Source organism: Macaca nemestrina, chromosome 14 (assembly GCF_043159975.1).
Source record: "Macaca nemestrina isolate mMacNem1 chromosome 14, mMacNem.hap1, whole genome shotgun sequence".
NCBI lineage: Eukaryota > Metazoa > Chordata > Mammalia > Primates > Cercopithecidae > Macaca > Macaca nemestrina.
In genome coordinates, this window is record NC_092138.1 from 75,427,260 (window position 1) to 75,450,499 (window position 23,240).

General features: G+C 45.5%; 1 protein-coding gene across 2 annotated transcripts in view; it reads right to left on the reverse strand.

Annotated features, from left to right (window-relative positions):
• Nucleotides 1-23,240, reverse strand: part of LOC105481013 (ATP binding cassette subfamily A member 1) — a 145,914-nt gene that overhangs the window by 35,667 nt on the left and 87,007 nt on the right. For both annotated transcript variants that reach the window (XM_011740258.3, XM_011740259.3), the window contains exons 9-23: nt 22,176-22,416; nt 19,664-19,803; nt 19,214-19,330; nt 14,786-14,983; nt 13,825-14,030; nt 13,152-13,328; nt 11,131-11,353; nt 9,170-9,391; nt 7,901-8,105; nt 6,686-6,799; nt 4,729-4,900; nt 3,300-3,431; nt 1,864-2,006; nt 1,522-1,659; nt 598-818 (exon numbers count right to left, since the gene is read on the reverse strand). In XM_011740258.3, coding sequence (XP_011738560.2) covers nt 598-818; nt 1,522-1,659; nt 1,864-2,006; nt 3,300-3,431; nt 4,729-4,900; nt 6,686-6,799; nt 7,901-8,105; nt 9,170-9,391; nt 11,131-11,353; nt 13,152-13,328; nt 13,825-14,030; nt 14,786-14,983; nt 19,214-19,330; nt 19,664-19,803; nt 22,176-22,416 — 2,649 coding nt within the window. The remainder of the gene's footprint in view (nt 1-597; nt 819-1,521; nt 1,660-1,863; nt 2,007-3,299; nt 3,432-4,728; nt 4,901-6,685; nt 6,800-7,900; nt 8,106-9,169; nt 9,392-11,130; nt 11,354-13,151; nt 13,329-13,824; nt 14,031-14,785; nt 14,984-19,213; nt 19,331-19,663; nt 19,804-22,175; nt 22,417-23,240) is intronic.

The following is a 23,240-nucleotide window of genomic DNA, read 5'->3' on the forward strand; positions in this document are numbered from 1 at the left end:
TACCAAATTCCTATAAGCCTCACTTCCCTCATCTGGGATAATAAATATAGTTACCTTCTTCCCAGGGTTTCTCTGTACGTTAATTGAGATGATAGAGGTTAAAAAAAAAAAAAAAAAAAAAGGTTGTAAATGGTAACAATGCTATATAAAATTAATGATTATCATTATTTTCTTTTATGCCCAGAGTCTCTCTGGCATGAAATCAGTGCCTAATAAATATTGGCTGTTTTATAGTTTAAAAGTTAAGGTCAATGAGATTGAAAAGTAATGAACAGGAACACCAGGTCATTTGTAGCCAAGGCTCTTACCTCTTGACAAGTCTCTTTTCTTTGACATAATAATGTCCTATAAGGACCTTCTCCATCACTCTCTGCGCCTCATAGGAAAAGGAAAACGGGATTCAACAGAACTAGCACAATAGGAACAGAGGGCTCCTTAGCTTTCCATGCCTGAGGTATGATATGATTTCCAAGGGGCAGAGCAGGAAGATGGTGGCTTCAACATGGCAAAAGGGGTGGAGGTGGGGAAACCATTCACAGCCAGCAAGTCCTGACTGCCCAGACCCAACACCAGCCCAGCACCAAGACCGCAGCTCACCTTTTTCAGGTATGACACAGTGCTACTACTGTTTCTGCAGGAACTGAGGGAGGATTCCACATCTTTCTTGACCAGGGTCAGGTAGTAGCCTGTTCCCAGCTGGTTCTTCAGAAACAGGGAGGAGCCCACACAGCACAGCTTCCCATGGGAGATGATGGCAATTCTGTCCCCCAGGATGTCCGCTTCATCCATGTGGTGTGTGGAGAGAATAATGGTGCGGCCTGCCAGGCACAAACACAAGGATGTGGGATAGGTGAGGCCTCTCAGTTCTCATTTATCACAGTGGCAGGGACTAGAGAGAGATTAGCAGGGGTAAGCAGGGCAAAGAGACCTGGAAGCCACCTTTAACCCTGTATGGCTGTGACCCCTAGAATGGCAAAGCTTTGGATATGTATATAGGTACCGCATCGTGACACAGGTAAGAACAGTAGCATTTATTTGGGAACTTGTTATATGCCAGGCATTGTGCTAGGTGGTTTGTGTGCATTCTTATTTAATTTAATCTATGACGTAAGCACCACTATTATTATCGGCAAAGAAAGTGAGGCAAGTTGTGACTTTCCCAATGTCTCAGGACCAGCCAGGGTTGGCTCAAAGCCTGCCTGTGCTCCTCATACTGTACCACATCAGATCTCTAACCAGAGAGCCCAATCGTCTCCCTGTCCCTCTCCCATTCCATTCATTTATGCATCCACCCTTTCGACTAACCATAAATTTAGTACACCATGTTGGGGACAAAAAGATGGATAAAGACACAGCATCTCCTCTCAGGAATCTCAGTCTCAATGCCCTTTATCTCTTCTGTGATAACAGAAGAGAATCCCATGGCTTCACAGAAGAGTAGCCAAGCGATACAACCATACTTCTTAAAAACCCCCCGCTCTCTCTCAGTCCATTTACTCAGAATAAATATACATCAGGCACCTTGTCGGTATTTCAGCAGCAGCTCCCATATTCCCCTGCGGGAGTAAGGGTCCACACCAGCTGTGGGTTCATCCAGAATGACGACCTTGGATCCCCCGACAAAGGCCAATGCCACAGATAGCTTTCTCTGCATTCCACCTACAAAAAAAAAACAGTGAGACAAACTCCAGGACCAGCCCCAGTCAGTGAGTGAAGGCAGAGGACCTGGGGACACAGCCAGGGACAAGTTTCTATTACCCACCTCACCCAGCCTGGGACCCTGGGGCAGTGCTGATTTTCCTCTGCGCGTGTGTAGCTGGAGGAGGAGGGGAGAGGAATAGGGAAGGTAGCTCTGGGCCGCACCTGACAGCTGGCTTGTTTTGCTTTTCAACTTGCTTGATGGCAAACCAACATCCAGGGCCATCTGCTCCATCTCCGCCTTCACGTGCTTCTTGGAGAGCCCTTTCAGGCGGGCATAGAACCAGATGTGTTCTTCGACAGTCAGCCTGGGGACAGGGAGGCAGGTCAGCTCTGGGCTCTACTGGATACCCCAGAATACAGTGTCCCCTAGCTCAGAACAGATGAGAATAGGCATATTTTCCTCTCCCCTCACTTTTTTTTTTTTATCAATTTCTGAAAAACAATCTTCAAGATTCAAAGTAGAACAACAGTGAGCAAGCACATGAGCTGCTCAGGAAATCAAAGTGAAAGGTGACAGATCGCTTCCAACCTGTTTCCAGCAGGCCTGGGCACCATGCACCAGGCAGTTCCAACTTTCAATTTCAGTGCCCCAAGATGTTGTCCTTAACGGGCTGTCCCCACAGCACGTCCACCAAGAAGTCAGCTCAGCACTCACCTGGAGCAGCCCTCCTGAACCTCAGGGGACCCCAGGCTCTGAAAGCAGGGAGGACCCTGCACGTGAGCCCCATGTGTTCACTTTAGATGAGGAGGGAGCATATGAGCCCCAGCTGTTCACTTTAGATAAGAAGAAACATAAGGGAAAAGCCTTGCCCAAGATTGCAGAGCTCAGGTCTCTCTCTGGCTCCATCACACGGGCTCCCTGGGGGCCTTATTGCTGATGGGACAACCTGAGTGGGAGCAAATGTCTTGAGCAGCAAATACAGGTCCATTATACCAGGGCCCTGAATCACTACCAGGTCTGGGAAGTCTGCTCCAGGCCTCAATAAGGAGTGTGGCGGGGGAGAGCATGGGCTAAAGGGCCCTCCAGCATGACAATAATGGAAAGCAATGTTTCCCAAGCCCCCATCCACTGGCTGTGCTGAAGTCACCTCTCAGCTCAACCATTCACCTCCCACTTCTTCTAAAATCAAAGAACAACTAGGTCTCGAGGTGTTCAGGGAGGTGAGCCTTGCCACATTCAAAGAAAGTAAAATGCGGCCAGACGCAGTGGTTCATGCCTGTGTTCCCAGCACTTTGGGAGGCCGTGGTGGGCGGATCACAAGGTCAAGACATTGAGCCCATCCTGGCCAACATGGTGAAACCCTGTCTCTACTAAAAATACAAAAATTAGCTGGGCATGGTGGTGTGTGCCCAGAGTCCCAGCTACTCGGGAGGCTGAGGCAGGAGAATTGCTTGAACCTGGAGGCCAAGGTTGCAGTGAGCACCACTCTGCACTCCAGCCTGGCTACAGAGCAAGACTCCGTCTCAAAAAAAAAACAACAACAAAAAAGAAAAAACAAAAACATAACAAAGTAAAATGCCTAAGTCCCACTCCTCCCACGATGGCATGACAGACACATCCAGAAAGGGCCTATTCTTAACGGGCTGCTGGTACTCACATGTCAAACAGCACATTATGCTGGGGACAGACCCCCAGGTTCTGCCGGATAGTGCTCATCTCAGAGCGAATGTCTTTTCCCAGGATGTAGGCTGTGCCCGAGGTCGGGGGGAACAACCCAGTCAGGATTGACCTGAGGACAAAAATTTAGAAGTACAGGAGTCAGGGTTGACCTACCCTTAATGCTCCATTCAGGCTGCAGAGAGAACAGAAAACCAACCCTCCCACCAGCCCCATTCCTTTCTAATGAACCCTACCAGACCCAAACAAAGCAAAGCAGTCCTTTTACTTCAGTAAATAACTACAAGTGGGCCTATGTGTTAGAAATGCCAATTTTAGTGTGAGCATTTTTTAAATGAAGTTTCCAATTTGCAATGAAAGTATACTTTAAAAAATATATTTTGTATGCCTAACATCGCACACACGGAAAATGGACAAAGAAGAACATATTATTCAAAGATAATTTTTTTTTTTTTTTTTTGAGACGGAGTCTCGCGCTGTGTCACCCAGGCTGGAGTGCAGTGGCGCGATCTCGGCTCACTGCACGCTCCGCCTCCCAGGTTCACGCCATTCTCCTGCCTCAGCCTCCGAGTAGCTGGGACTACAGGCGCCCGCCACCACGCCCGGCTAGTTTTTTGTATTTTTAGTAGAGACGGGGTTTCACCATGTTAGCCAGGATGGTGTTGATCTCCTGACCTCGTGATCCACCCGCCTCGGCCTCCCAAAGTGCTGGGATTACAGGCTTGAGCCACCGCGCCAGGCCAAAGATAATAATTTTTATGTTAGGTAGTAAGATTTCTGACTACCTTTTAAAAATCTTCTGAAAAGCTCATAATATATTAATTTTATGTTTTAACAAAAGATTAAAAGGAAACAGGAAGGAATGTCACCCCCCAAAGGTACACCCTTTGGAACGGCTGAGGAATCATGCTGGAAGCCACTGAGGCTAACGCTGGTGCTTTACAGTCCCTGATCCCTCCTGACACTACCTGCTGTAAGGTCCTTGAGGTCCCAGGGAAGGCAGTCAAGCCAGTTGCCCAGCTGCTTCTCACAACTGCTTAGAGACAGAGTTCCTGGGAATTGCCAACTCCCTCCAACATATGTAATCTATCTTTTCGTGACTGCAGGTTCCAAGACCACTGCAGAATTCTGTGAACTACATGGGAAGGGTCATCTGAGGCCCCAGCCTGTTTTAGGCTGAAGAAATAACATCTAGAGGCCCCAGACTGTTTTAGGCTGAAGAAATAACATCTAGAAAACTAGCACGTGGAAAGACACTCGTGATTACATAATATTTTCACACTCGGCAACTCCTCACGTGCTCCTCCCCTTGTCCCAGGGACCAGCATGGTTTCCTAAGGTATAAATTTCTAACTCTACTGCAGAACCCTCCTGTGGCTGATTCTGTGGGAACCACACCCTCTTCTTACATGGTGGTCGTCTTCCCCGCTCCATTGTGGCCCAGGAAGGAGGTGATCTGGCCCTCATAAAAATTCAGTGCCAGGCCATCGACAGCCACCTTCATCCCATCTCGGTAGACTTTTACCAGGTTCTGAATGGACACGCCCAGCTTCAGATGGGTGGGCTCCTCCTCCATGCAGACTGTGACAGGAGAGAGGACAGAAATGAACCCACAGAAAGCAATGAGGAGTGGAGGGTAAGGACGCATGGCGCTGTGCTCGTACTCTCAGCAATGCCTTCTCTCCATGTCCACCCTGGTTTCACAGGCAGGCAGGAGGCTACAAATGTTTATGTAAGGCCTATTTGGATACTGATGTTGGTGATGGGAATACAATGATAAAGGAGCATTCAGAGTCTGTTGGGAAAAGGACTTGATGAACAATTAAAATACAGGATGCTGAAAGTTGTTTCAAAAATACATCTAAAAACGCCATGGAACTGTGATATCTCCCTCCCAGGGAACACTACTTAGCAGTGAAGAGGAATGAACTGTTGACACATACAACTTGGAAAGATCACAAGGGAATTCTGCTGAGTGAAAAAAAAAAAAAAAAAAAAAAGCCAGTATCAAAAGGATACCTACTGTGTGGTTCCATTTACGTAACATTCTGGAAATAATAAAACTGTAAAAATGAGGAATGCATCAGTGGTTGAGAGGTGTCAGGAACTGAGGAAGAAGGGAGGTGGCTGTGGCCATTAAGGGGTAGCATGAAGGAGCTTTGTGACAATGAGACATTTCTGCAGCTTGATTGAGCTAGTAATTACATGAATTCACACATGATAAAACTGCATAGAACTAAATACACACACACACACAAATGAGTGCACATAAAGCTAGTGAAATCTGAAGGTTTGTGAATTGCACCAATGTCAATTTCATGGTTTTGATATTATTCTATAGTTACGCATGGTGCTACCATTGGGGGAACCCCCTCATGTAGCTTTTATTACTTCTTGTGAGTCTATAATTGTTTTTAAAAAATAAGATTTTCTTTCACATGCCATGGAAGTTCAGGGTAGAGAGTGACTGACTACCTGAGAACCAAGGAGGGATGCTCAGGGGTGGGGATCCTGAACTAGATCTTGGAGAGAAAGGAGGAATTGAGAAGATAGGCAAGTTAGAGAGAAGGTTCTCCTGTGAGAGCAAACAGTACATACAAAGGCATGGGGGTGTGGAAGAACATGACATATTCCAGCAACTGTGAGCATTTCTAGGTGACTGAAATAGGAGCTAGGTGTAGAGAGGAGGTAGGAGAAGATGATTAGGAACAGCAGGCAAGCGTGCTACATTCAGGAGCATCATACTTTTACCAAGGGCAATCAGGGGATGGGCACAGAAGAGACTGGCAGAAAAGGGACCTATTAAACACTTAGGAAGCCACTCTAAGCACAAAGAACCCAGAAGGCAGAGCCTTTGATGAGCTGTGGACTTCTCTGCCTGCAGTCAGGAGCCAAGAGAGGATTAGGGATCTACGTAATGAAGGATGATTACGTTACGAAGCATAGGCTGAGCTCTGTGGTAGCCACTTGGTCTCAGCCCACACAGGCTCACACACAGGTCACCATGACAAGGTAGGCAGCGAGGTTACGGTTCCACAATCATGCTTGTCTTTACCTCTTTCTTCTAGTTTGTTAGGAGAGCACGAAATGTGCGTTTGGGAGGGGGCAAGTAAAAGATACTTTTCTAGAAGCCAAGACAACAAAGAAAATGTCCCTCAGGGATCCAGACCGTGAACTCCCAACAGGTCAACAGCATTGGACATAAATGGCATGGGAGGATTTGGAAAGGGACACTGCATGTGATTTCTCTGCCCCTAGAGTGATTTCAGAGTCTTTTAGAAAGGCAGGAGACGTCGCTTGCCCCCAACAGTTAGCAGAGGCAGCAGCACTAGGTTAAAGAAAGAGCAGGAAGTCAACAGCACTTACTTTCTGACATTCTCTTCTGGTTGGAACCAGGGTGGCTCTTCTCATCACTTTCCTCACCAAACCAGTAGGACTTGGTGCAAGGAAAATACCAGGGCCTGGGAATTCCGTACTGGCCTGAAAGCAAAGCACAGGTATGAGCCAAGCTCAGCGCCATCCTAGTATTCTGAGGGTTTCCCAGCCAGGTCCATTTCCTCCTTGACACATCTTTTGGGGAAGGAACAGATTGGAATGGATGTAGGGAAAGGGGGAGCAAACATTTGTTGAAACCTGCTATGTACAACATACATTCTGCACCTCTGTAAGTCCTTCCAAAAACCCATGGGGCAGGTGCCATCCCCATTTTAGAGATGAGGAAAGTGAGGGATAAGGAGCCTATCCAAGGTCCCTCAGCCAGTAAGTTCAGGACTCAGAATTTAAATCCAGAATCTGCATGCTGCAAAATTGCATATTCAATGAATGAAGTTCAGGCGGGAGTAATAAATATTTCATGTATACCTCCTTAGGGGAGGATCAGAAGGTGAACCAAAAAGAGTTAAATCTTGCTGTCTCAGAATTTGATCTCATATGAAAGTTTGTCCCAAGGCAGGTTCCTCTTGGACTTGGTCGAGTAGATGTATTAAGAAAGAAGTACTAAAGAAAAATTCAACATGAATTTTTACTGAATGCTAATTAAATCACAGGCAGGCCTTAGAGCTAGTATATTTAATTATTAACAACCTGTACTCAGGAAACAGAACATCTCCTAGTTGTACCCCCTCTGGGGACACAGAAATACAGAATTGGGTGAGCATTGAGAGGATTCGCATGGGCTTACGACCCAGTGTAACCAAAGTGGATTCTCCTCCATGTACCAACACTTAACAGTTGTGTGACCACAGCTGGTTACTTAACATCTTTGAGTCACAGTTCTCTTATTTGAAAATTGCTGGTTATTATAGTAACTACTTCAGAGTAGCCTTGTGAGAATTAAATGAAGCAATGTGTATAAAACATTTTGCATGCTGCCTTGCACACAGTTTTCAAGAAACAAGTGCTATACAAGTAGTGACAATTGTACTTTCAGCATCAGCTGCCTGTCCTTAGACTATCTGTTTACTATAGATCTTTAGCCCAAACCACTTCCCAGGGAGGCCCATGCACTGCAGAGATTCTAGCACAATGAAAGGAAAAAGGCTAGAAGTCATATTTTCCTAATAGATGCCCAAAGCAGTGTACCTGGAAAGACAGCCTCGATGTACCAAGTCATCACCCCATAGAGGAAGGTGTCAAACAGCATCATGGAAACTGAAGTGGTGAGATTGAAGCCATCTTCCTCCATAGGACTTTCAAACAGGTTGTCCCATTGCACTCCAATGCCCTGCTCCTCAAAAAGGGCAAAGTACTCACAGCCAAACCCGAAAGCCACAGGAGACAGCAGGCTCTGTGAGAAACAGACAAAGTCACCTATCCATTTTCTGGTCTCTCTCATTTTTCTATCTCTTCTAGTGTAAATTACACCTGGAGAAATTTGAATTTGCAAAATGGATCAGTCATAAGGTACAGAAGTAGTATTTACCTATGGAGTCCCTTTAGGGGAGTGGTGGGCTACCAAGTAACATATAAAATGATTCAACTTGTAACCACTCATTATACACAAACATTTCAGAAATGCATATACAATGAAGTATAAAACTTTTAAAACTTTATGTTTCCAAAGATACCCCAAGGCTCAGCAATCCTGTTCCCCCGCACATGTGTGCATACCCACAGTCCTCTGAGGCTCCCTGCTCAGCCAAGGATGGCTCAGGATCAGAGGTGCCTGGCTGGGGCTGCTGATGCCCACGGAGCCCAGACTGAGGCATCAGGAGCATCCTATGAGTGATTCATAGCTTTCCTTATAAGTGACCTGGGGACATCTGACAGCTTGCACTTGTAGGGGCTCACACACTATCCAAGATTTCCCCCTGCTCTGTACAAGGGAAGGAAGGGTCCAAGTCAGGAATTTGTGGGAAGATGAGGCACTCGCTCCTCAGTTGTGTTTAGTTCATAAAATATTACTCAAGCAAACACCATACTGGACACAAGGAAGACAAGAGAGGCCATCTCTGACCTCAAGACTTTTCAGTTCTATCTGTGGCCTTGACTTTGTCATGAGCTGAACATGGCCAACAGAGCTGGGAGATAAAGGGGCAGAGACGGTATCTGTTGCCTGAAGCCATTCCTCAAGGCCATTTATCCCCAGCCCAGTTCAAGATGAAGTCTGGCTCTCGGAAAAATTCCATTCAATTCAATTCAACCAGGATTCACTGAGAAGACTAAAGGTAAACAATTTAATAAAACACAATCCTTGCCCTTAACCCTTAAAGAGCTTAGAATCTAGAGCAAACGTTCACATCCCATTGGAAAGAGACTATCAATTCTGTTCTCAACTTGCTGCTTTTATTCAGGGACCCCAAAGGAAGGTCAAATGCCTACAGCCACTGAAGAAAGACCAGAGGTACTTACAGCGAAGATCTTGAGTGTGAAGCCCACATAGTCCTGCCACGCCACACACAGAACGTAGGGCAGGTACAGCGTGAAGTAGATGATGCCCCCACAGGCTGCCGCCAGGTTGGCTCTGGAGAAGAGTGTGCTAATCAGAAAGCACTGCAGGATGGTCACCACAGCAAACACGGACAGGAAGACAAACACCACGCTGGGGTCACTGTAGGGCAGCAGGTTTCCTAACTGGGAAGGAAGAGACACATCAAATGCGCTGCCTCAACAATCCCAAGCACTCACTTGTATGATCTACAGAAAAAAGACAGGGTTTATTCCTAGTCATGTTAGAGACAATGCAGAGGTGTAATGCTGTTCATCTTTCTGATGAGGAAACTGATCATAACCATCATAAAGAAGATAAGTGATTTACCCAAGACTACACAGAAAAATAATGGCAGAGTTATGAAGACAACAGACTCTAGGGCTTTCTACGCATCTCAGTGGGCGAGTTTGCTCTTTGTTTCTTCAATAGGTAATTTTAACTGGTTTCTCCTCATATAAGGACTAAGACTGGTGGCACCACAGAAGAGCTGTGGGAGATAATGTCCCACGTAACTTTTCTCCCTAAAAGTCAAGGGAAATGGCCCGGCAACTTGACTTTCCCCCTTGATCACTGTGGATTCTGCATTCCCACAATCATCCAAACTCTTGTGGATATTTTGAGCTTACCTCTGGCTGATGGGTACACAACTGCAGGACCCACCATCATGCAGTTGTCTCAGAGCAGCTCTTATGCACCAATCAGGGGACCACCACCCCTGCCACTGACCTCGCCCTTGCAGTTAGATATCAGAGCAGGAGGGAGGGGTTGCTTTCAGCAAGAACTGTATCCTGCTGTGGAACCTCAGTAAAGTCCTTGACCTTCCTGAGCCTCATTTCCTTATCTGTTAAAAGGGTTAGTGAGGATAGAATAAGACAGCTCATGTGATGTGTTTAAACAGTCCTTGGCAATCAGTAGGAACTACTTGCAACAGATGGTATCTAGTATTAAATTAGTTAGTTCTTATCTCTTTGTACTCCCTTTGCTTTAAAAACATTTATTTTTACCTGATGCATCTTTATATGAAATGCTTGCAGACAGAGAAAATTTGGATATAAATATATTAATGTATGGTGCAGACACAAAACTGCACTGCCCAGAGTCCCCATTCAGGGAAGGCTTGCCCAGCTGAGACAGCCTCAGGCATCAGCAACTCTGGGTTTGTCACAGCAGCAGAGAGCCATGTAGGCCCTGGGGCATGACCTTCCCAGGGCAGCCCACATCCAACAATTGATTGAGAGGGCTGGGGTAGGTGGTGTCAGGAGGGAGGCCTTGGGGGAGCACAAAGGGCTGGATGTTTCAGCTCGATGAAGAACAACTCCAACAAGCTGCATATTCTCTAGAGTGCCCCACGGGGTTAGCCCTGTATCACAGTTCAACTCCTCCCTCTGGCCAATCCTGCATCTTCCATATCCCTTCCACAGGTATTGAGCCCTCGTAAATACCCATACATCAAACTCTATTTCAGCCTCTGCTTCCAGACAGTCTAACCTGCAACAATATATATCCTTCTGATTACTGTTCTTAGAAACTTGGGAAGAATCGCCACCCAATATATCTAAGAAAATAAATAGCTCTCAGATGCTGCCATGAACCACTACCAAGTAGACAGCATGGCACAATTGAGCGTGTGGTTATCTGGAAAGCATGAACCCTGCACTCTCGTCCTGCTTAGCTGCTACCCAGCTGGGTTGACCCTGGGCAAGTCACTGCCCCTCTCTGGGCTTCACTTTCCCCAACTATAAATTGACGAAATTGCAGAAAATGATAGGTATGACGCTTTCTCTACACGAGGCTTCGATTTTTTTTCTTCTTCTCCTCCCTTACCCTGTGTTGAGCTATTTTGGAGTTCCCTGGCAGGGAACAGGGGGTGAGGCTGCCTTACCTTCAGGATGACCACCAGCAAGCCAGCGCTCACAAGAAGAGGAATGAGGCTACTAATGAACCAGCTAAACCAGAGGATGCTGTTGTCCAGGCCCATGATCCGCATGGTCTCTTTCAGCCGCGCCTCCTTCTCATACACAATGCCCTTGATGATCACAGCCACTGAGTAAATCCAGGCCAGTGTCATGAAGAGGGGCATTGACCGGCTCATCACCCGCAGAAAGCTGGAGGCCCCAAGGAAGGACAAGGGGAGAAAGACACACGTGAGCCAGGGTGATGGGCCAAGGCCTCTGAGCCTGCATGCTAGAGGGAGCACCACATCTGGGCCACAGAAGGAAAGGTGCTCTGGACTCCGAAATGTACATATGACCCAATGCTTCATAAGCAATGCAATGTAGAGAGAAAAACGAAGCTAACAAAATGTTGCCAAACCAAATCTCTTTGGGGGCTTGCTTCAGTAACTAGGTAACTGTGAGCCATACTTAAACTAAAGGTAGATTATTTTAAAGTACTAAAAACCAAACCAAAATACCAACTCATTCTCTCACAAAAGTTCAACATCTCCAAAGTCATCTCACTATTGACTTGCTTATCGTAACTCTACTCACAGCACAGACATACACTTCAGGCAGCTCTTGTCAGTAATGTTGCAGATTCCAAGCTAGAGTAGAAAATGCAGATGTGCAAAGTAAAAGGGACACAGATTCTGGACCCTGAACTTGAGGCTCAGGTTAAAGCTTTATCATGCAGGCACAAACTCACTACATGACAACAGCCACCAGCTCTTAATGCATGTAAACTCCTGTGCCCTGTCTTAAGACATCCTTTCTAGAGTAAACCTTGGCTTAGGGGTCTTTGTAAAAATCTTCCTTTGAAAAATTCCAGCTAATTGTTTAGAAGGTAAAAAACAGGATAATTTCTGGTGACCTGGAAAAGCTACAGATAGCCATACAAGGAAACAGACTGTTCAATGCAAAACAGACAGCCAATATAAGGAGAACCCTGCTCCTCCTGCATCCTGATCCTCACACACACACACACACACACACAGGCACACACATACACACATCCCATCACCACCACCATCGCCAACAATAACAGGGAATAAGAGAATTTCCAGAATCTGGAAGAGACATTACATATTTCAGATGTTTGCAATAACTACACCTCTGCCCATTCTCTTAGAAGAAATCATTACATCCAAAGGCATAGTTCCCACAATGAGAACTTGGCAGCTTAGTGACTCAGCACTAAAAGATTTTCTAAAAAATCTAAGAGGAAGAAGCTTTGTTCAGTTTTATTTGGGTTGTTTTGAAATGTGGTTTACCACCTAGGGAGAAGTGCACACATTTACATAAAGTGTGCTTTTTTAAGTTTAGATGCTGTTTCTGCATCTGGAGGTATGTGTGAGTATGTGCTTGCATGTGTTTGTCACGACACATTTTAAGCTTGCAGATTGAGCAAATTTTGACCAAAAGGGTAGAGTGTAAAAAATTGAAGTGGTGGGCTCGGTGTGGTGGCTCATGCCTGTAATCCCAGCACTCTGGGAGGCTAAGGAGGGTGGATTGCCTGAGCTCCGGAGTTTGACACCAGCCTGGGCAACAGAGTGAAACTTCATCTCTATTAAAATACAAAAAATTAGCCAGACGTGGCAGCATGCACCTGTAGTCCCAGCTATTGTGGAGGCTGAGGCAGGAGAATAGCTTGAACCTGGGAGGCGGAGGTTACAGTGAGCCAAGATCAAGCCACTGCACTCCAGCCTGGGCGACAGAGCGAGACTCCATCTCAAAAAAAATAAAAAATAAAAAAATAAAAGTGGCAACTATGGATGAGAAGCAAAGAGGTTTACTAGTGTGTGCACATATATGTATGTCTGTCATATGGCTGCAACTGTTGACAACTTACATCAGGCATCTTATTTCCAGATCATTCACACGTGCATGCACACGCTCACACACATACACACACCCCCATCTGGCCCAGTATAAACTGGTTAAATACAGTGGCTTGCAGGTAACTTACATGTCATCAACATAACAGGGATAGGGCATCTGTTGCATATAGACACCAGTTTTCTTCTCGGTGCCTGTCAGCACCCTGATGATTGCCTGTTCCACCACATCCTGCAAGTAGGCGAAGCCGCCCCAGACGTACCGCATGTCCTCAAAGGGGTCAGCTCGAGGACCAGGGTCCCAGTACCTAAAACCAAACCACAGGTAATCAACCATTCCTTTGGAACCATACAATAAAAAAACCAATCACCCAAAGCCCCGCTAGCCTTACTAAGCCCCTGTTTCTATTTTTGTATCTTTTTTTTTTTTTGAGATGGAGTTTCACTCTTATTGCCCAGGCTGGAGTGCAATGATACGATCTCAGCTCACTGGAACCTCCACCTCCTGGGTTCAAGCGATTCTCCTGCCTCAGCCTCCTGAGTAGCTGGGATTACAGGCGCCCACCACCAAAATTCCTGGAAATAATTCCCTTGAGTAGAAATGCTAAATCAAAAGGTACTGACATTTTATGAGCTTTGAAAAACCTTCCAGCAAGGCATGTACCAATTTCACCAAAATCATGACACCAAGTTGAGTTTTTTTGTTGTTGTTGAAATTTCTACCAAATTCTTAAAGTACCTTTTTTCCTAGTAGGTGCTCTGGACCTCCCTAAGACCAGGCTGGTGTGATGGGATTCCACTTACCCATCCTTGATTTTATTTGTCCTCTCCACGTTGTCAATGTCCATTCGGATCTTGTACTTGACATGGTGGGGCAGCTCAATGCTGCCTGGAGTAATTCCAGTGAACACAATACCAGCCCAGAACTTCCTCTCATCCAGCAGCTCCATGGACTTGTTAATGAGCCGGACTTCTGTTGCTATGGGTTCCAGCTTATTCAGGTTGACACACTGGTAGAAGAACAGCCTTCGTGAGAACGCTGGCAGCCAGGACAGCAAGCAGTGGCTGAGACAAATCCTACCCTAGGAGGCAAGGGCTGACTACATGACTGCTTATCCTCTCTCTCTAATCCTCTCTAACGTAGTTTTCCAATCGTCAACCAAGGATGGAGGATTTTGGTTTTTCACTGTAATTTAAGAGAAATTCTGAGAATAATTTAGAGATATGTTATTTATTGACTTTATGGAGGAAAAGAGGTCAAAACAATGATCTTATCTTACTTTTCTGTTTTCTTAGCAATTCTGAGTCACAGCAACTAACCAGCCAACCAAACAGACCAAAACGCCTCTTACCCATCCCTACTGATATAATTTTTAATATAAAATTTAAAAATTTTAATTGGACCTGAATTAGATTTTAGGTAAGTTTCACAAATAATGCCTTTTATTAAGGGAATGCTTTGCTGCCATTAGTCACTGAGATAGGAAAACCTAGAAGAAAATGGGTAGAAACATTCTCTTGAGCCTATATAGAATAAAGCTAGAGTTCATTTACTAAAGCTAGAGTTTATTTACTCATTCAACCACTCAACTAACATTTATTGAGTGCCTTTTGTTACCAAATCCTGCGTTAGGCTTGAGGGATACTTTTGTAAATGAGACTATACATTATTTCTAAAATTGCCTCCTGCCTGAACCTTATTGTAACATCTCAGAGAAAGCAGCCATTAAGTCTTTTCTAAATGATCCAAGCAACAGATTCTCACCTCCATGAAGCGAGATATGGTCCGGATTGCCTGGTTAGTCTCGTTGAGAGCTTCTCTCCAGGTGTACACAGAACCATTACTGGACTGGACATCCTCTGGGTGCTTGGCCAAAAATGCCACAATGTCTTGGGCTGTCCAATCTAAGCCATCCAACTGCTGTTCCCAAAAGTGGTCATTGCCCCTGCTGTCCAACAGCGTCTGCCATTCCAGTGAGAAAGCACAAGAAGTAAACACCAACTAAATGTTGATGAGCACTATGTAGCTTACAAAATACTTGCATATACACTGTCATTGTTTTATCCTCATAGAAAACTGTGAGGTAGATGACAGTGTCCCTATTTTATATGTGAGAAGACTGGGGTTGAAGAAAAAGAGTATGATTTTAACGAGGACTTGGTCATAGTATTACTAGATATGGAGCTGGGACTCAAAGTCAAACCAGTCTGAATTCACAGTCCACGTGCTTTCCACTATACCAAACAGCTCACTTAACAGTATTAACTACAGTAACAACAACACTTCCCTTATATAGTTACTATGTTGAATAGTTTATATGCTTCACCTCACACAAGTCCATGAAGAGGGCACTTTTATTTTCTTGCCTTTTGTTGTTGTTGTCGTCATTTTGAGACAGTGTCTCGCTCTGTTGCCCAGGCTGGAGTGCAGTGATGGAATCACAGTTCACCGCAGCCTTGACCTCTCAAGCCCAAGGGATCCTTCCATCTCAGCCTACCAAGTAGCTAAGACTACAGGTGCACACCACCATACCTGGCTAATTTTTAAATATTTCATAGAGACAGAGTCTTGCCATGTTGCCTGGGCTGGTCTTGAACACCTGGGCTCAAGTGATTCTCCCACCTCAGCCTCCCAAAGTGCTGGGATTACAGGCACAAGCCACCAGCACAGTGAGTATCCTTTTAATATTTCCCATTTTATAGATGAGAAAACTGAAGTTCAGAGAGGTTAAGTCTCTAAGATTAGGTTACACAGCTATTAAGCAGCAAAGCCAGAATGAAAGCATAAGCCCTCTGTTTCTAGTGCACCTCCCCTCCGCACTGTGTTCTATCACCTTCCTCTTTTGAGACCCAGTCTGTTGATCCTACATAAAAACCCTAACCCTAGACTCAATTCCTTCTTACTGCTTAGTTTAGAAAAATAATGCTGTTGGTTAAACCAACTAAAGTACAATCTTTTCCTACTGCAGGACGTACAGGTCATGATGCAAACGAGGCCTATTTCCATTTCTTGTTCCCTTGCTGGTTGGTTCCTCACATAGGTCAACGCGAAAGAGAAGGACAGATCAATCCGCTGCTCAATCAGCAGATCCAGAGGGGCCGAGGCAGAGGCCTGCACAGATGTGCTGCCAGAAAAATAGCAGCTGCAAACTCAGCAAAAAGCAGACGCAACTCCTGTCACAGCGTTGAGAGAGAAGATGAAGCCCTGGTTCTACTGAACTGGAGTCTCCAAGGGTCTGAAAACTGCTGCTTTATAAAAAAATCGGTCTCATTTTCACTAACATTATAAGCTTTTCCCCATTTGCAGCTTTGTATTTATTATTTTAATGAGAACATAATGACTTTATAGAGTATATATAATTTCATTAATTATTCCTATAGTGCTGAACATTTAGTCTATTTCCAATTTCTCACAATAACAATATAGCAATAACATTTTCTCTCATACAGTGACTTCTTTAAAATTATTTCAGTAGGCTACATCCCTGGGGTGGGTGGAATGGAGGTATGCAGGATAGCACGTTTTCAAATGGTTCTTGAAATTTTCATTCCAAATTGCTTTCCAGTAGAGAACAGCAATTTATACCATCACCAGAAAGATATGCATGTATTTTTGTTAACATAACAGACACAAAATTGTACCTCACAAGTTCACAGAGGCCAGGGTTAGCAATTTTGAAGCCACTTTATTGGGAACAAACAAAAGCAGAGTGAAGAGACGCAGCCTTTAGGGTGAAGTCGGCCCTGCCCAGTAAGGCTTCTAAAAAGAACAGCAAGACTAGAAAGATGTGCCCATTGAGCTCACTGAGCACGTGGCCCCTCTAGGGTGCTTGCGAAGGGCAGGAGACCTAAGACTGCCCGCGGGACTGGAGGCAGCAAGAAATCAAGGTCCAAGGATGAGGGGCTAAAAGCAGCTCAGAAAAGAGAGCAAATCAGTGTCAGAGGGTTCCATGACTCGCCCGAGAGAGGTGCCCTGGGACCGATGGGGTGAGGCAACAGGGGTAGACAGTGCCAGAGACAGCAGAGAGATCAGAGCTACCCCCGAGCAGAAGCAGAAGCCTCAGCCATCACCTCGTGTAGGAGATGCCAGGCTGCAGGGGGTGACAAGCTCATGTTTGTGGAATTAAATAAACACTCTTTAAGAGAGGGAAGAAAGGCCAGGCATGGTGCCTCATGCCTGTAATCCCAGCACTTTGGGAGGTCAAGGCAGGTGGATCACCTGAGGTCAGGAGTTCAAGACCAGCCTGACCAACATGGTGAAACCCCATCTCCACTAAAAATAAAAAAATTAGCCAGGCAGAGTGGCATGCACCTGTAATCCCAGCTACTCTGGAGGCTGAGACAGGAGAACTGCTTGAACCCGGGAGGCGGAGGCTATGGTGAGCCAAGATCATGCCACTGTATTTCAGCCTGGGTGACAGAGCAAGACTCTGTCTTAAAAAAAAAAAAAAGAGAGAGAGAGAGAGAAAGAGGGAAGAAAACAGTTGGAAAAAGTTCCCTTTTCTTCCACCCACCGGCTGACAACTCCCTCATCACCTATCTCCAGCCCAACCACCCTCCTCCACTGCAGACCCCAGTAGCCACTGGCCTACTGGACATCCCTACCATCCATCCATCCAGAAATCAAGACTTATTTTGATGCCTCCCTCTCTTTCACTGTTTCACAGCTAAGCAATCACCAGGCCTCACTTCTTGCTTTATGCCTTGGTCACTTGGAGAGCCTCCTCCCTGGTCTCTGCCTTCATTCTTCCCTCATCCTTCGATTCATCCACCCTATCAGAGAAATGTATCTACATCTCCCCTGCCTGGTCCCCTAGAGCTTAAAGTAAAGGTCCTCAGCTTGACACACAAGTCCCTCCAAGGCATAGCCCATGCCTTTCTCTCCAGCCCCAGCTCCCTCATTTCCAAGCGCACACACTGGATTTTCCCAGCTAGACTCCTAATAATGCCACTGCCATGTTTACAAGGGTCTTGTCCTCTAAGAACAGGGAACTTGTGAAGAGTTGGTGCATCTAAGGCAAGCTCTCAATTTCAGACTAGGGAAGCATCTATTTGCCCACAAATCAAAACTCACTGAGTCACTTCACGGACCTCCTATCATCCTCTGAGAGCCAGACAAAGAGAAAAAGTCCAACTAGTAGAAATGTGGACTCGAAGAAGAAGACCAGGAAGAAAAGGCCTGAAATCACACTTAGGTCTACATGGCTAGATCATATAACCCTCCTTTAGAGGAGAGACCCACACTTGAATGGCATGAGCTATTATTATTAGTCAGTGTGAATCCATACAAATCACTGTTTATGCTTTTCTCAGTATAAAGTCCTTTGTTTTTAAAGGGACTTCCTCAGTAACCTGCCTCCCAGCGGATCAGGGACTAGTACTAAACTTCGGAAGTGTTCCCTCCAGGAAGGTACAGCCTTTAAAACCCAGCTACCCTTAAAGTCAATAAGGTTCAAAACAAGAAACCTGGCAAAATCCTCACCTGCTTTTTAAAGGGAGCAGAGACAAAAGGAAGAGGCCTCCCTCACCATGGAAATAGGAAATAGTCTAACGATTATGATTCTCTGACTCAGCCCAAGGCAGGAAGATGAGATTAAACAGCACTCAGGCTCAGGCAAGGGAGACATTCTGTTCTTGCTCAGCCTGCTCCACATTTCAATCCAATTGTCTCTAGAGCACTTACCCCTTTCAAGTGGCTCTGAAGCATTAAGTGCATTTCCCCTCCACACAGTAACAGCAGCTCATCATTCACACAGTGCCCTGAGAATGAGTCTCTCAGGCCAGTCTACATGTAACATGATGCTTTTGCTCCCACACCTCTTTCCAAAACCTACCAAGGCACAGGGAGGTAAAGAAGATGCTGTGGCTGGCTGAGAGGCCGCAGCCAAACATGAAAATAGTCAGGGTCCTGCAATTACCCAACTCTACTTCCAAACACCAGCCCTCACTAAGTTTTGCAGAAAACTGCTATTTGACCATGAGTGGCATGGATGCTGATATGCACAATATTTTCTCTGCACCATGGCCTGTACTTCTGGAGAGGTGGTGCCCTGTGACTCTACCTATGCTCACTACATTCCCCCAGCTAGATAAACTGAAAGAATTCTCACCTCAGTCACACCTGGGAAAGTGACCAGAAACTCACCTCTCCAGTATCAAGCAGGCACATGCTAATAATAGGAGGGACACTCACCCGGACAAGGTCCATTTCTTGGCTGTTCTCCATGAAGGTCCAGATCTTGGGGCTGAGTTCCTCCCACATGCCTTCCAGATCATGGAACACAGCCAATTCCTGGAAGGTCTTGTTCACCTGGAGTCAGGTGGGGAGCCAGGGACCGCAGAAAAAGGAGGAGAAGCAGAGACGATGAGCGCTTTGGCTCCTCCCTGAAAAGATACCCCATCACAGCAGCCCTGTGCCAGTCCTCCCCCATCGCCAATAAATGCCTGCTTATAACTATGATTCTATAGCCAGGGCTGGGGAGCTGGCCCAGCTCTGGTCGGCATCAGACTTGAGGTTTTCACTCTGGGAATCCCAGAAGAGCCATAAAAATACTTAGTGCACACCTCTGAAGCTACCTTGAGTTTTTTGCCCCCAGTTCTGGGAAGATTCTGGGGAGGGAGTCTTGGGCTGGGAGTAGCTTACCTCAGCCATAACCTGCCTTGTGGCTGGAGTGTCAGGTGTATACAGGATCTTCCCAACAAGCAGAGGCTTCAGAGCTTTCCAAATAATGCGGGAAAGAGGACTAGACTCCAAATTCTTCATCAAATCATTGCAGTAAGGAGCTACAAATAATAGGAGAGACAAATGCTCATATGTATGGTCAGATACTGATAGAAACTTACAAGGGCTTTGGAGCCAGACAGTTCTGAGTTCAAATTCCAGCTCTACCACTAATATAATAAGTAACTTATCTGACCCTCAGTTGGCTCCTCTGTAAAAGTAAAATTCATAACATCTATTTTGAGAGATGTGGAGAAGATTACCTCAGATTAAACTGAGATATTATCTGTAAAGAATGCAGCTTGATAAATAATCAGAGCTCATTATAAAATCAATGATGGATAACTCACAACTGAGCTCATCTGGAAAAATGTTTTCACAAAGCACAAGCCTTCACAACTCCAGATTCACATTCTCATGACAGCCTTGCCACTGTTTTCACTGACAACATGACCAACATTTAAACCAGCTCTTGAGGGGCAACCACAAGGCTGACTTCAGCCCTCAGTCTTAAAGCAAAAACCAAAATTTGGGGCAGGGCGCCGTGGCTCACACCTGTAATCCCAGCACTTTGGAAGGCCAAAGCGGGCAGATCACCTGAGGTTGGGAGTTCAGGACCAGCCTGACCAACATGGAGAAACCCTATCTCTACTAAAAATACAAAATTAGCCGGGCATGGTGGCACATGAGGCTGAGGCAGGAGAATCGCTTGAACCCGGGAGGCAGAGCTTGCGGTGAGCCAAGATCGTGCCACTGCACTCTAGCCTGAGCAACAAGAGCGAAACTCCGTCTCCAAAAAAAAAAAAAAAAATTCTCTTTGATTAACATAAGCAGTATATGTACACTTAACAAAAACCCAAATACAAAAGTCATAACAGGCAAATGGGTTTGATTATCTAGCAGGATCCCTGATTTTTAAAAATTCATTCAAAGTTTTTCAGGGTTTTTTAGATACTAAGTGTCCTCTATATGCTGGAAAGATAATCGAATTTTTTTCTTTTTAATGAGGCTGTCCTCACAATTATGTCTGTCACGGAAATGAAGGCTTCCTTGGGTCAACTTGCAAGCTGGGGGACCGGAGAAGATGGGATTTCATTAAAGCTGCCTACAATCCCATCCTCTTCGGGCTTGTAAAGCAACTTGCGAATGTCTGGAGTGCTTTACTCCAGAGAAGAAAAGGTTCTTGTGTTACAAAACCTGCCTCACTCAGTGTCTGAAAGACACACCTGTGGTTGGAAATGGAGAAAGGTTCACCTGCATCAAGTTTTCAAGGAAAAGGATGCCATTGCCTAAACCTGTAACACTGGATCCCTGCTGCCACCAGGCATATGGCACACGTGCCCACAAAAGTGCTTAAGTGTGGGGAGTGGATATGGAGATACAAGGTTCTTTAACACTGCCTTGCAGCTAAGAATGGGAAACAAAGAGCAGATCAAATATCTGACTGTGAGAACACACACACCACCACTAACAGTTATTTTAGAGAGCACAGATCCAGGCAGATTTGGGCTTGAATCCTGGCTCTTGTGGATTAACTCTGATGTGGCTCTGACCAAGGCACTTAACCTCTCCAAGCCTACGAAATGTGGGGTTAAAGAATCTTCCCTACAGGGTTATCATGACGGTAAAATGAGATAAACAGAATGCAGAGTGCATAAGAAATTCTACTTAAATGTTAGTTTTTTGTTGTTGTTGTTGCTGCTATTATTACTGTGGTTTTTTTATGTTATTATAAAGCTTATCTCGATGGTAATATTAAAACCAGTATATCATCCTTTTTAAAAATGTTTTTCCATCTTTTTTGAGTGATAAGTGACAAATAAAAATTGTATATTTAAGGTATACAATGTGATGTTTTAATATATGTATACACTGTGAAAGCATCACCACAATCAAGCTGTTAATAAATCTATCACCTCATAGTTACCTTTTTTGTGTAGTCTGAACACTTCAGATCTCCTCTCTTAGCAAATTTCAAGTATACCATACAGTGTTACTAACTATAGTCATCTCAATGTACATCAGATCTCAGGAACTTATTCATCATGGGAAACTGACACTTTGCACACCTTATATATATTCCATACATAAGTGAGATCTTGCAGGATTTCTCCCTCTGCCATTATCTCATTCTTGACTGCTCCGGAAGCCACCTTTCTACATCCCCCAGAAAACCAGGAGGCTGGCTGTCAATCATTCATTCCATTGATAAACACTACTGTGCACCTGAGAAGTGCCAGGCTGCGTTCAGAGCACTGGGGATAGGTAGCTCATCAAGAGAAGCCTCTCTCCTCCAGGAGGAGCTCAGTCTGGTGGGTAAATGGGCATGCAGACATCTAACGCTGCTACAGAGGGAGGAGACGACACAGGCCAAGGCCAGAACTAAGGTAGGGATGGGGTTGGGGACAGGTCTGGGGTCTGCACAGACACTCACTTGTAGAGTTGTCGTAGAAGGTTTCAGCATCTTCCTCAGTGCCATTGCCTCCGAAGAGGGCTTTGTAGTTATTGTCCTCATACCAGTTGAGAGACTTGATCTTCAGCCCCCCTCCCTCGGGATGCCCGCAGACAATACGAGACACAGCCTGGTAGATCTGGGTGGAAGAGCTGGAGCTGTTCACATTGGTCAGAAACATCACCTCCTGTCGCATGTCACTCCAGCTTCTCATGCTGAACAGCTGGCGTCAGGGATAGGGAGAAAAAGGCGGGTAGGAGAAGGGAGAAAAGGGCAGTGCAAGGGTTTGGGATGAGAAGAGAAAGAAACATCTTATTTTCTTGACCTCTCAAAAGCCATGTCCCAGAACATATTTTGTCAGATGTCATCTCAAAGCCTTGGCATGAGCTTGCCAGAACCTGGCTACCCAATCTGTGGTCCAGGGACGAGCAGCATCAGCATTACTGGAGACACTGTTGGAAATGCAGATTCTACGACCCCTCCGCCGACCTGCAGAATTCAAATCTACAGCCCCACAAGATGCCCAGGTGATTCCTATGCTCACTAAAGTTTGAGAAGCACAGCCTGGAGTTAGTGAAGGCCCCTGGAGCTGGGCTTTGTTTCACTGGGATTATCTTCCAGTTTATAGATGAGAATGCTTTCTCTGAACAGCTACATCTGAGGGTTGTTGAGCCTATCAGGATCTGCTCTCACCCTCGATAATTGACTCACTTCTAAAACTCCTCGAACTCCAGTGTGGAAATTGAGTAGCCCTGTCCCCCTTGGGAGAAAAGGTACTGTATGTGAAGTTCCCTATCTCGGTCTCAGTAAAGTGTCAGGCAATGAAAAAGCATAAGATGAAAAACTCGAGTCTAGGCCAGGCGTGGTGGCTCACACCTGTAATCCCAGCACTTTGGGAGGCTGAAGAGGGTGGATCACCTGAGGTCAGGAATTCAAGACCAGCCCGGCCAACATGGCAAAACCCCCTCTCTACTAAAAATACAAAAATTAGCTGGGTGTGGTGGCATGTGCTTGTAATCCCAGCTACTAGGGAGGCTGAGGCAGGAG